The sequence below is a fragment of the Trichosurus vulpecula genome, chromosome 5 (genome assembly GCF_011100635.1).
Source record: "Trichosurus vulpecula isolate mTriVul1 chromosome 5, mTriVul1.pri, whole genome shotgun sequence".
In the NCBI taxonomy this organism is placed as follows: Eukaryota; Metazoa; Chordata; class Mammalia; order Diprotodontia; family Phalangeridae; genus Trichosurus; species Trichosurus vulpecula.
In genome coordinates this window covers 285,609,647-285,622,770 of record NC_050577.1, presented here as the reverse complement: position 1 = coordinate 285,622,770, position 13,124 = coordinate 285,609,647, and the positions used below count along the sequence as shown (strand labels likewise).

General features: G+C 41.7%; 1 protein-coding gene across 1 annotated transcript in view; it reads right to left on the bottom strand.

Annotated features, from left to right (window-relative positions):
- The window catches only part of MYBPC1 (myosin binding protein C1), a 77,171-nt gene extending 66,377 nt beyond the window's left edge, over window positions 1–10,794 (bottom strand). Inside the window, exons 1-3 of the mRNA XM_036760801.1 lie at window positions 10,337–10,794; window positions 9,346–9,488; window positions 5,345–5,386 (exon numbers count right to left, since the gene is read on the bottom strand). Of these exons, the coding sequence (XP_036616696.1) occupies window positions 5,345–5,386; window positions 9,346–9,488; window positions 10,337–10,794 (643 nt within the window). The remainder of the gene's footprint in view (window positions 1–5,344; window positions 5,387–9,345; window positions 9,489–10,336) is intronic.
- Between the last annotated feature and the right edge of the window lie 2,330 nt (window positions 10,795–13,124).

Sequence of the window (13,124 nt, the reverse complement as noted above, 5' to 3'; positions counted from 1 at the left end):
CCTGAGATGCTTTTTGGTGCTTTCTGCCTCATCAGAGGTGTATTTTGGGCTACCAATTATGTATATGTAATTTGTCTATATAGCCAGAGCTGTGAAGACAGTCATTCCTGGTAAACATGGCCCCATATTGGAGTTAGGGTATATATTTAACACCAAAATGTGAAACTTTCAGAGGCTATTAAGGTCCTTGAAATGTATTCTGCATTTCAGATGACTGGAAATTCTATAATGATAAACCATACTCCTGGAAATTTGCTACCGCATTATTCATGATAATTCAAGAGCTCAGCATAAAATGAGTTCTTATCAAACATTTCCCAAGGATGTAAATTACCGAGATAGTAAAAGGATTCCATTCTCTATTTTCCCCTACCCCAAAATGGTGCCATGTCCTGGTCCCTCAAAATTACATTATCGCTTGGCTTGTGTGTAGCTGCAAAAGTGAAAATAAAATTTTACCACTTATCAGAAACTTAGCAAAGAACTTCTGCCAATATTGGACAAGGAAATGAAAAACTAACTGAAAAGGCCACACCATAAAAGGCCACATCATCCTTCAGTTTTTGTTTATTTGATTGTTTTTGGGAAGCAGTAAATGAGCATAGCTAAATACTCTCTCTCAGATCTTTGGGTTAATTCCTTACTAGAAGGAAAAGATAGTCTTCACATGCTTTCATAAAATCATGGGAATTATACAAAAAAATTAATGAATATAATTAATTTTGATGGACCATATCAGTGGATGAATGCCTTCTAAGTTTAGTGAAAGTCAGGCATTTTAAGACAATATTCCAAAAATGAACAATTTTGAAAGCTATAAGAACACCGATCAATTATTACTCCACAGAACCAGTTATATAAGGTGCTACCCACCTCCTGACAGAGAGGCGATGACTACACGCACAGAATCTGGAATATTTTTCGCAAGAATTTTTTTAGGGGACAAGAGAGAAAAAAAATAAATGCTTGATAATTAAAAAAAGATTTTTTTAAAAACTTGGGTGTAATCTTCCCCTTTGTGTAGTGAGAGGTCCACAACTGTTACACACTGCAGTTATTTTTGGACTTTTTCAATGTATTGATCAGTTGGGCTGATTTTTTTCCTTTTTAAAAATACTATGTGTCATATGAGAGGAAGAATAATATTTGTTCTCTGGGAGGAGGAGGAAGAGGAAGGATACTTGGGGTAACCACGGTGATGTAAGAAACAGAAAATATCAATAAAAACTATTTAAAATTGTGTATTTTTAAAAATCGGGCATTATAAAAAGAAGCATTCTTGGGGACAGGAGTGTGGAGATTGGGAAAAGGGGAAGATATATTTGTAAAATCAAGGCTTGAGAATACTGGTGTCTGGTTTCCTATAAAAAAAATCATTCCTCCAAATGAGCCAGAATATTTCCCAGGGAATAATTACTTAATTCAGAGACACCTTCTACTGAAAATGGCAAATTTCAGGGACTATTAAGGAAAACAATTTCAGGAAAAGACTCCCAATGTGTCTAACAGGCATAACATTTACTACCTCCTCCCAAAACAGCTTGAATCCTGATATTGCTTTGCAATAAATAATTTGGTTATGTTATTTGTGTTCAAGACCTTAAGTCTTGAAAAATTGGTTTGGTTGAGTCAAGGTCTGTGGATCTACGAGTTTCTTGGATGTGGCTGAAAATGCCTAGGTTCAATTTGCCATGGAAATATTATTCCAACAGTCCATATTAGGCTCCTTGAAGAAAGGGAGGGACTATTCCCTTTTGTCTTTGTGTCTTCAATCCCTAGCACAGTGCCCAATATACAGGAAGCATTCATGAATGTACGTTTAATCATGTAAAATGATAAGGGACCAAGAGTTATAGAGGAGCCAGACCCTTGCATATGGATATCTGAAGGATGAGATGAGTCTGAATGTCAAAGCATCAGAGGATCAGAGATGTTGGGCTAGACCAGACTTTGGCAGCCATGTAGTGCCATTCCCTTATTCTGCAGAGGGGGAAAGTAAGACCTGCAAAGGTTAAGTGACCTGGTTAGAGTCACACAAGCTATGGTAGAGCCAGGATTCAGGATAGTTGAATGCAGATGCTATTATCATGTTCCAAACCAATTTATTATATTAGTGAAGTCACATTGTCAGTCAAAAAGCACCAGGATTCCTTGAGTGAGGTCACTTCTACCCTTGGTTAAAAATGATTTCCAATTTAAAAAAAATGCATTGAACTCAGTGGCCATTAATGGTTGAGTTTTTAGGATAAAGGCTGAAGGCAATGAAAATTCAAAGAAACAGAATCAGCCAGTATTTGTGAGACAGTAAAGATCTGCATCTTTGCCTGGGCATTAAAGGTATTGACTTGCCTATGGTCCTTCAGCCTTTGTGAGTCTGAGGCAGGATCTGAACCCAGATTTTCCTGATTCTAAGGCCATCCTCCACCCACCACACCACCCTGTGTCTCAGAGACTGAGTTCATTTACACAACAGACACACAAAAAATAATATGGTGGTGATAAATCCAGATGAGGGTAAAAAACACTTAAAATGTTACTTGTGCAAATGGGTGCCTATGTTGTGAGATATCTGAGTAACTGAAGGTTGTTTTTAATATACCATTTGCTAAAAAGGAATAATGTAATTAAAATATGTAGATGAAGCATGCAGACATTTTAGTTGATAACTGATTAACTGGATGGAAGCTAAAATAAAAGGACACAGAATATGTCTGCTAGTCAAAAGCACCAGGGCATTACTTCATGTGTAAAGAAAGCTGAGAGGAAAAAAGGAAGAAAACAAGATGGACATATTAAGATACACACACACACACACAACCCATGTGGGAGTAAATGTGTTAGAACTTCTGAAGTCTTATATCCATCTCTGCAAAACAGATTCATAATAAAAAGAAGAATGTGAATTCCAAGTTTTCTAAAATATCAGTTAGATGCCTATAGAAACAGAAAAAAGTAGATCTGTAACAAGTTCACAGTAGTTTATAGAGTACTGTTAATGAGAAAGTTCCAGTCAAATGTCTGAAAAAGGAATAAAGATGTTCTCATGCACGTTAGTATGATCTTCTTGAAGGAGATCCATGAAGACATGCCTCTTGCTTCTGTGGACTGGATGTGATTTGTACTCCTGGAGAGAGTGCCCACATCAGTGAGAACTCAGATCCACTGAAGCACAGGATTATCTGTAATAGGAATATGAAGCAGCAGCCACTACAGACAGGCTTCCCTGTGGTTGTATAAAAATGATCAGATTTCATTTTTACCAATGTTCTAGAACCAATAGGTCCAAATAAGCATACGCTTTCAAAGCCAAGCACCGTACATCCACATCTCAAAACCTTTTTAGAAGGCTTCCCATTGGATTGTCCCTAGGATTGGGGCAGAAGAAAACTCAGGCTCCTGATGTTCTACCTAACTTTTAATCAAGAACAGTGTCACCAGGCTTGGTCGTCCACCTCATTCATTGGACTTGGCTCCAAATGATTTTTCTTTGCAAAAATGGAATCTATTCTGAAAGGATGGAGATTCGCCACCATTGAGGAGACTAAAAAGAAGATGTGGGACTGTTTCCTGACGGAACTTTCAGAAGAAGAGTTCAAGAGTGGTTCAAACAATGATGGCGCTAGTGGGTTTATTTTATGGCTTCACAAAGGGAAGACTCTGAATGGGACATTTGGCTATCTACATTCTGGCATGTGGGTTTTTTTTAAATCAGTCACTTTATCTTATAGCTATTTGTTCCTTTCCAACTCTACTAAGTTTGGTTCGGTGGCTACGTAGAATTGACGGAAGGGGGCCGGAGTGGTGATTACACATTATTCCAGGTTGCTGGGGAACGGCGTAGGCTGGAGGGGAATCATAGGATTGTAGTGGGCAGCTGAGAGCATGAGGCCAGAACACAGGCAGACAGGTGCCTCTGCCTGGGATTTGGTGGGTTCCCAGACACTCAGCAAACCTGGCACAGTTGATGAGCTTTGTCATAAATACTTTTCTTTAATGTGCCACAGAAACCAAGTGATCCCTATGGTTGTGAAAGAGATTTATCACAATGTCAAAGTTAATAAAACAAATAATTCTCACCCCCTCAAAAACCCCCCAAACATCAAAGCTACCCTAGCACTAATCTGGACAAAGCAGAGGAAAAAACATTTATATTGAATCTGTAACAATGAAAATTCTTTCTATATTTTATTATTTATAGAGAAAAATAATTCACTTGTGCATCAGCTGGTCAGGTAGTGGGCTAAATGGCACGCTAGGATTTCAGCAGTACCTTGTACAAATTCAATGGTTTCAAGCAGATATTCATTATATGTCGATTTTGAAGCCAAAGGGAATAAGTATCTGAAATGTCCATGCCTGGTGCCTCTTAATCCCTTCTTATGCTTTTTTAAAACTAGGTAAGAATTGTCAAGTGATCACCTTTCTATTTGCCATTCATTTGTAACCAGACAGAAATTAATTTGCGTGGTGGGCAGCACCCATGAGGATTTATAGTACTGTTGGATGACCAGCAATTCTGATAGTTCATTTGTTCATGTAACATGTGTTCCTTGGGAGGCTACTGTGTACATGCTACTGTGTCTGACAGAGAAGTGAGAGTTGAGATTTGCTCACAATCTGATTGAGGGAAAATGTGCATGAGGAAAATATTTTAGCTATAACCCAAGGCAGTCAAGACTGAGCATTAAAACGAGTGAAGACAGAAAGGAGGGACCGGTGTGGGCTGAAACAAAAGGAGAAAGGAAGATCAGCGGGGTCTTGTAGAATGGGCAATAACTGGATAGATCGAGGGGCACAGCAAGACGTTCCAGTGAGGACAATGACCCAGCATAGGAGGGATTATCCCCATATTGCATTTTTAACCATTTCTCCCTCTTTTCATGCGTGGGTCATAGGTTCAGAGATTCAGGGTTGGAAGGGGCTTTAGGCGGGATTTTGGTCTAACCTCATCATTTTATTGATGCCCAGTGAAATTAAGTGGCTTATGTATCATTCCACAGTAGAATTTGAACTCATGTCTTCCTTACCTCTAGTCCAGAGAAGTTAAAAAAGAGGAGAGGAAGTAATTTTCTGTGTGATGTCATGAGTTCTTTTATTTTTTTTTCTTTTAGAAATTTGTGTTGGAATCATATTCAAAGTCTAAGTAATGTTGATTGAGTCACGCAGACGAAACGCCAACAACAATGACAAAACATGACAACCTCAGAAGCAGACGCGTGGCAAATAAAGTGGGAAAACTCAACAGAGTTACAGAGATAGGGACACCAGGACAACAGCGGCAGATGTTCCTTCCGCTCCCGGCTTTGTCGAAGACAATCCTTCCTTTCCCTTCCTCCCAACTTACCTTTAGGGGGTGCAGATCCGCCCTCCTTCTCTTTACTTTGTTCTGTGTAGAAAGCACAAAGAAATTTTTGAGAGGATCTTAAAATAGATGGAAACATTTGTAATTCTAGGGCTAGTAGGAAAAAGGGAAGCCAATGACTATCGCCATCAGCGCCACCACCACCATCATCATCTTCATAGCTAGCATTTTACATAGCACCTACTATGTGCCAGGCATTGTGCTAAGCACTTTACAAAGATTATCTTATCTGATCCTCACAACAATCCAGAGAGTTAGGTGCTGGTATTATTTCCATTTTACAGATGAAGAATCCCAGGCAAACTTAGGGTAAGTGATTTATCCAAGGTCACACAGGTTGAAAAGGTCTGAGCAAAGATTTGAATGCTGTATCCTGACTCTGGGTCCAGCCCTCTTGCCACACAGGGCCCCTTGGTGCCTCCATTTTAGGAGGTGGGGACAAGGATGGAGTACATTCCAGCCATGCAGGACAGCCCGTGCAGAGACCTGGTAATATAATCCAAGTGCTCACTAAAGAAAAGATGAACCTACCAGAAGGTCCACACTGGGTCCTTAGAATAATAGGGAGATGGAATTTTACATGAGTCAGATTCACATGCTCTCTTCCCCTCATGCCCAAAGGGATTCAGTTACTGAAGCGTTAACAGAAACTTTTTTCTGTTCAAGGTTGTCTTCTCCATAAGGCGGTCCCATAGCATGGAATCTGAGGACTGTGTCATGGTAGATGGCAGGATAGGAGAATGGCATCCAGCAGGAAGAGTGGGAAAGGGCACAGAGTAGAGAGGGAAAGACCTAGTCCTGGTCAGAGGAGTCAGGTTTGAATCCTCCTTCCGATGCTGGTACCTATGTAACCTTGGGCAAGTCCTACACCTTCCTGGGCTTCCCTAATCTTTGATGTTGGAGTTGGACTCTGGAGCCATTGAGGTCCCTTCCAATCCTAAAACAGTTACTCAGTCCCTCCATGTAGCAGTGACGGTCTGTTCCTTTTGGACAACAAACAGGCTGTCGCACTTTGACCAGCTGCGACCGCTTGCTGGCCCAGCTCCTAGATCTAGGAGCCTAAGAACCCCACCACAGCTATAGTTGCTAGCTGTGTGTCACCCCTGGTAAGCCCCTTGTCCCATCTGAGCCTTTGTTTCCTTCTCTGTAAAATGGGAGCGATGACAGCAGGTATCACAGGGTCACGGAGGAATGTTGATTTAGAGCTGGGTGGGAACTCACAGCTCATTTAGTCCAACGGCTCCATTTTGCTTATAAGGAAAATGAGGCATTTGTGAGTCTCAGATAAGATAATGGATATAAAGCGTGTTCTGTGAGCCAGTGTTGTTGTGTATGGCTCTGAACATCACGAGAAAGTGCTAAGTAAGGCTAACTTCAGATTTCCTCATTATCTAGCTTGCCTATCACTTATCGGTGTAATTGTATCTAGCTCATATCTCTGATGCAGGTTTTATTCTTAAATAGTTAAAAATTCAACTTTTTGGCCCTAACATGTGATTTCATGGCTTAGGGACATTCCAGCGACAACACCATTCATCCAACTGGCATTTGCCTTATAATGTAGCATCTTACAGAGTTGCCTGGGGCATGAATTGTACAGGATTGCATAGCCAGTATGTGGGAGAGGCAGGACTTGAACCCAGGTCTTTCTGCTTCCAAGGCCCACTTTCTATCCACACAATGCACTTCCTTTAGTAGAGGTTTCCTAAATATGGAAAACACAGAGACTAGAGATAAGCCAGCTGCCTCCACTAAAGGCCTCCTCAGCTGTGTCCTCCTGGCATGGCGGTGACCCTGAGACCTCAAAGGCTATGCCAGCAGGGCCCAAGCTCTGGCTGATCTGACCATGCTTCCAGCAAGGGTTGACAAGAGATCATTGCAACTTCTGAAGACATAGAAAGGTCATGACAGTCACTGATGATGGGACTCGTCATACCAGTAGAGTGGAGTTAGAGATCTCTGAAGAACTAAGGCATATGATACGGCTGATATGATTATGTAGCTTAAATGATGAAGGCCATCATCCAGGTTCCTCCAAACAAGCCTTCCCCCAGGGCCTCATCTTGCTAAGGAGGCAACTCTGGGCTTTCGGAGAGTCCTGTCCTAGATACAGGGCTTTAAGCATTTCAATCCTATTAATACTCCATGAGTTATCATCATGTCCCATTTTACAGCTGGAGAAACTGAGGCAGAGAAAGATGACGTGACTCGCCCATGGTCACAAAGCAGGGGGCGTAAGGCAGGGGCTGGACGGTAAGTTGGCTGGGCTGGGGATCTGATATTCTATCAATGTGACACCATCTGGGGATGCCCTCACTGCCAAAGTCTTGAACTCTGGACATGTCCAAGTGTTCTCTGGGGTATATTTGCATTGTAACTAGGGGCAATTCTCTAGAACACCTTAAGTTCCAGAAAAGGTACTGACATGCATGGTTGGAAGAGAATCCTTCCCCGGGAGTGCCCCACAATGGTGACTGACAGATCTAGCCAAGAATTGTGTGTGTGCATTCGTGTCCATATGTGTGTATGCATGCAAGATTGGGATGACTTATGCATGCTCTCACAAAGACCACTGGGCAGCACCAAGTGAGAGAGACAAAAGGAAATCTTATTTTGGTAACAGCCACACAAGTTTAAAAAAAGACAACAACAACCAAAGGGGAAGATTACATCTGTAATGACCTATAGGAAGGAGCTCAGTGTGGCGTGATGCGGGCAAAATAAATCATGCCTTCTTTGGAAGGCAGGATGTCTGTGAGATGGAGAAAATGTCCACAGGAGTAAGAGGATCCCGGAAGGAAGCATGACACCTCTCTGTGCTCTAAAGCACAGAGGTATGGTTTATGGGGTCTGGTTTAAAGTAACTTAGATTAAGACGTGTCATTTATGGTCTTATAATGATCAGTTTGGCAGATAGATATCCTATCTTATGTTACTGTGAGGGCAGCATCAAGTAGTGCATAAAAAGCTGGCCTCGGAGGAGGTTGAAACCTGGGTTTGGATCCCACCTCTGACCTAAACTGGATGTGAGACCTGGGCTGACTGTGTCAGCTGAAAAGTTGTTCTGCATACGTGAAGGGAACTTTCTCACTGGGAGTTCCCTACATGGATGAAATCACAGGTCCCAAACCCCTGCAAAATGTGTGTTGCTATGGTAAGCGTTCTTTTGCTTTTTTTTTCCTAACTGGATTGAGAGATTCCTGTTGGTGTTGAAATTTCCCAAATACTTGGATTCAACCAAATAAAATAGAGGCACCTAAATCCATAGACACTTCCTTGGGAAAGGTAGCTAGAAACTCAGATTAGATTAGCTAAAGCATTTATTAGTGCCAGGTACTGCACTAAGCTCTGGAAATACAAATAATAAACAAAAGGAAAGCTCCTGCCCTCAAGAGATCTTATATTCTAAAATAGAAAGATAATGCATCAAATAAGCTGAGGTTAAGTGGGGAAGGGAGAAAGCTGAGAAGTTACTTCTCAAGCCACATCAGCCCACAGTGTTCTCAACCAACATTAATGGTGATAACTTTTAAATTAATAGTAGGTTGAATCAGGGGTGGGGAACTTAGGGCTTCAAGGCCACACATGACCCTCTAGGTTCCCAAGTGCAGCCCTTAGAATTTGTTCTGCGAAATTTGAATTCAGTCAGCCTTCTACATAGTGCTCTTTCAGATACTTGAAGATAGCTATCAGCTCCTCCCTAAGTCTTCTTTTCTCCAGTTCTTTCAAATGATCTTTTGATGATATAGACTCAAGACCCTCCATCAACATGGGTGACCTCCTCTGGTTGCTCTCCAGCTGATCAAAGCAGAATACAAAAGCTCTAGCCCTTTCTTATTCTGAAGTCTGTGCCTGTGTTAATGTGGCCCAAGACCATATTCTATTTTTTGGTAGTCAAAGAATATTGCTGCTTCATATGGAGTGTTTCATCTACTAAAATTTCTAGATCTTTTTTTTCTCAGACTGCGGTCTACACCCTGTACTCATGACGTTGATTTTTTGATCCCAAGTGCTATTGAATTTCATCTTATCAAGTTCAGCCCAAAACTCTAGATCTTCATCAACATTCAGTTTAGTGTCATTGGCACAGTTGATGATCATGTCATCTATGCCTTTGTACGAGTCACTGATAAAAATGTTTAACAGTGCACAGCCAAGCTCATATCTCTCTGTCACTGTTTGTGTGATCTTGGGAAACTTGTTTAATCTCTTGGAGACTTAGTTTCCTAATATGTAAAATGAAGGTTTAATTAGATGGTCTCTAATGTCCCTTATATTTCCAGATCTATAAATCTAAGATCCCTAGGGGCCCTCCACTGGAGACTTCCTGTTATGCTGTCATTGAACCATTAATGATTGCTCTTAGAGTCCAATCATTACTCAGAGGCCACCTAGCTGTACCATCAGCGAATCCATTTTTCTCCATCTTCTCCCTAAGACTAGTATGAGGTACTTTGTCAGAGGCTTTGCTAAAATATAGGTAAATTTTATCTACAGCATCCCCCTTAACTTTGTTGTTGTTGTTTAGTTTTTTTCCAATTGTGTCCGACTCTTTGTGACCCCATTTGGGGTTTTCTTGGCAAAGATACTAGAATGGTTTGCCATTTCCTTCTGGCTAATTTTACAGCAAACAGGGTAAGTGACTTGCCCAGGGTCACACAGCTAGCAAGTGTCCAAGGTTGGATTTGAATTCATATCTTCCTGACTTCAGGCCTGGCACTCTCACCACTGTACCACCTAGCTGCCTTTAACCACCTATTTAAAAACACTGTTGAAAGAGAGAACGAGATTAAGTGTAGAATGACTTCCTCTTGATGGAGGCCTACTGGCTCTTTGTAATCAATGCTTCCTTTTCTAGATGCTTAGTAACCATCTCTTTAAAGACCTATCCTAAAGTTTTCCCAGGAATGTAAGTCAAGCTAATTACTTTATAATCAGAAGACTCTTCTCTCGAGTTTTTAAAAAAATCAGTACAAAATTTGTCCTTCTCCAGTAATGCAGCCCTCCTTCTGTCTTCCATCATTTTTCAATTGTATTCCCCAATTCTTTCGGTATCTGACAATGTAATTCATCTGGGCCACATGACCTGGCTCATTAGGGTCAACAAGGTACTCTCCCACTGTCTCCTTCCTTATCTCGTACATCAGCTTGCTGGTAGGCAGTCTCAACTTTGCTGCCAACTGACCCTGGAGCAGATCCTTTCCATTTCTGGGGCATCGTTTCCTCACAGTCCCTGCCCTCGGGGAGCTGATGTTCATCGCAGTGGTTATCTGTCTAGTGAGGGATGCAGAAGGACAGAGCTGGTCTTTGGGAAGAGGCCGAAGGAAAAGCACTGTCTGCTTGGCTACAGCTTTCTTTGCTTGTTCAGATGATGTCCTCTTGTGCTTGGCACAACCCCAAGTTAACCACGACCTTTTTTGCTCTTGAGGCATCACCACAAATCATGCATGTGAGAGTCATCACGAAAGCACAGTCTGCTGAAGGAAGACAGGGACGTTACCCCACAGGGCTGGGAGTGGTGGAGTGGGAGAGCAGAGACGGACCCTGGACACAGGGTGATGTCACTGCTAAGGAGGCTACTAAGGTTGGGGAGGGGGTGGGTACGGGAGGACCTGCTGGGGATCCTTCCAGATTGTCTAGCTAGTTATTCTTGCTTGTACAGGCTTTGTGCCATAGTAGACAGTGTTGGGCTCAGAGCCAGGAAGACCTGGGTTCAATTCCTATCCCTAATACCTACTGACTATATGGCCCTGGGCAAAGTCACTTAACTTCATAAGTTGCAAAGAAGGTGCCGAACTCCGTTGGTAGAAGGCATTACATTGCCCAGGAATTCCCCATATTAATGAAATCATATATCCCGTCCTTATCTTCTTAACCCTCTAGTCTTACTAGTTAAGTGTCAAGTTCAGTTGTTTCCATAAGCAAGTACTAGCAGCATCTTCTACATTTATCACCTCAGGTCAAAGCCCTGATTGCCCATCCTAGTTATATCTCTGGTAAATGATACCTTGCAAAGTCAGCCATAATTCCTTCATAGTAGTTAGCTCTAAGATGGCATATAAATGTTGCAGCCAATGCAGGTGAAAAACATTTAGATGGGTGGTTTAATTGCGTAGACCAGACGACAACTCACTATGCAGCACATTCACTTACCTTCAGGAGGTGGGGCTGGTGCTTCATTTTCTAGAAATTAAAAAAAGTAGTGGAATTACTAGGCTTTGTTGACATAGGGCAAAGCTTCCATTCAAGGCCACACACTCCTAGAGCGCAGCCTTAGTTCTAGATAGCCATCTTACTTATGTGTTCCATTGACGGGGATGTGGTAGGAGACAGAGGCAGCTCAGCATCACCTAGCATCATTCCTGAAGCACCAACTAAAAATATACCAATCAACACGTCTAAGGTATGCATTGCCATGGTGAACTGATAGTCAATGTGATATAAAAGAAAGACTAATAGGCTTGTAGTCAGGAGAATCCTGAGTCTGATTTCCACTATGGATGCACTCATGGGACTACAGGAAAGTTGTTTAAATGATCTGTGCCTCAGTTTCATCATCTGGGAAACGAGAATAAAAATATGTGAAATACTTCTCTCATAGAGTTATTGTGAAGCTCAAACAAGGTAATATTTACAAAGGACTTTACAAACTTTAAAGCAGATTTATATCAATGCTAGCTATTATCATAGATTCAGTGATTGCTTTGGTGAAAAGAATCATTTTCACAAGAAAAATGGTAGCCCTGTAAGGACTGTTCAAAGGTGAGGAGGGGGACTCCAAGACCATACTTCTGCAGAAGGAAGGAGCAATGCACCACTATTAAGGTCAAGGATAGAATGCTTTTAGATGAATGGTTTGGGGCACACATTTGAATGCCACCTCCCTGTCTACATGAGAGATTTCTTTAGAAATGGTGACCAGACATAAAATCAAAGCTACTGGACTGAATGGCTTCCTCTTCTCTTCCATCTGCTGAACAGTGGAGGAGTCTTCAAGCCTCTGTCTGGAGTGGTTGGTGTAGGACTAGTCCCCACCCTAGGGGAAATGTCAAACCATGAACAAACACGTGGAATCTAAAGCCCTGGGCCTTGAGCCTTTTGCTCCCACTTCTGTTTTATTTCTTTCCCAAGTATAGGTGATTAAATAGTGATCTTGAGATGGACATATACAACTTTGGAAGCAGCCTTGTGAATTCAAGAGGTTCAGAGATCCTGGGTTCCTTGGCTGGAGCTGATTGATAGCAGGGGAGAGTTTCTGCTTTGGAGTGAAAGCCTACCAGCAAGACAAGGAGCTCAATCCCTGGGCCTGGCTTGTCACTAAATTAAGCTTCCAGCAAGACAGCAAAATACCAACAGATAGGACAAAAAGAGGTTAAGTGAAATTAAAAGGAGTGGTCCTTGGAAGTCCAGGAGCTAACAACAACAAAAAAAGGATGGCAATGAGGTATTCTAAACCAGTTCTAAATTCTAAAACAATGCGGTCACAACAGTTGATCTCTTTATGAGGTGCAAATTAATTCCTTGAATGGATCAGAAAGGATTCCAACATAGTTCCAACCTGAGCTATTCAAGCAAGATTTTGACTCTCATTAATCAGAAATGGATAAAAGTAAAAACATTGACTTTGATTATCACCATCTGAGATTACATTGAAAGACATAGTATCCAGAACACAGGAGGCCCTATACTCTGCTCTGGTCACACCGTACCTAGAATCTGTGTTCAGTTTTGGCTGCCACATTTTAGGCTGGATACTGACAAA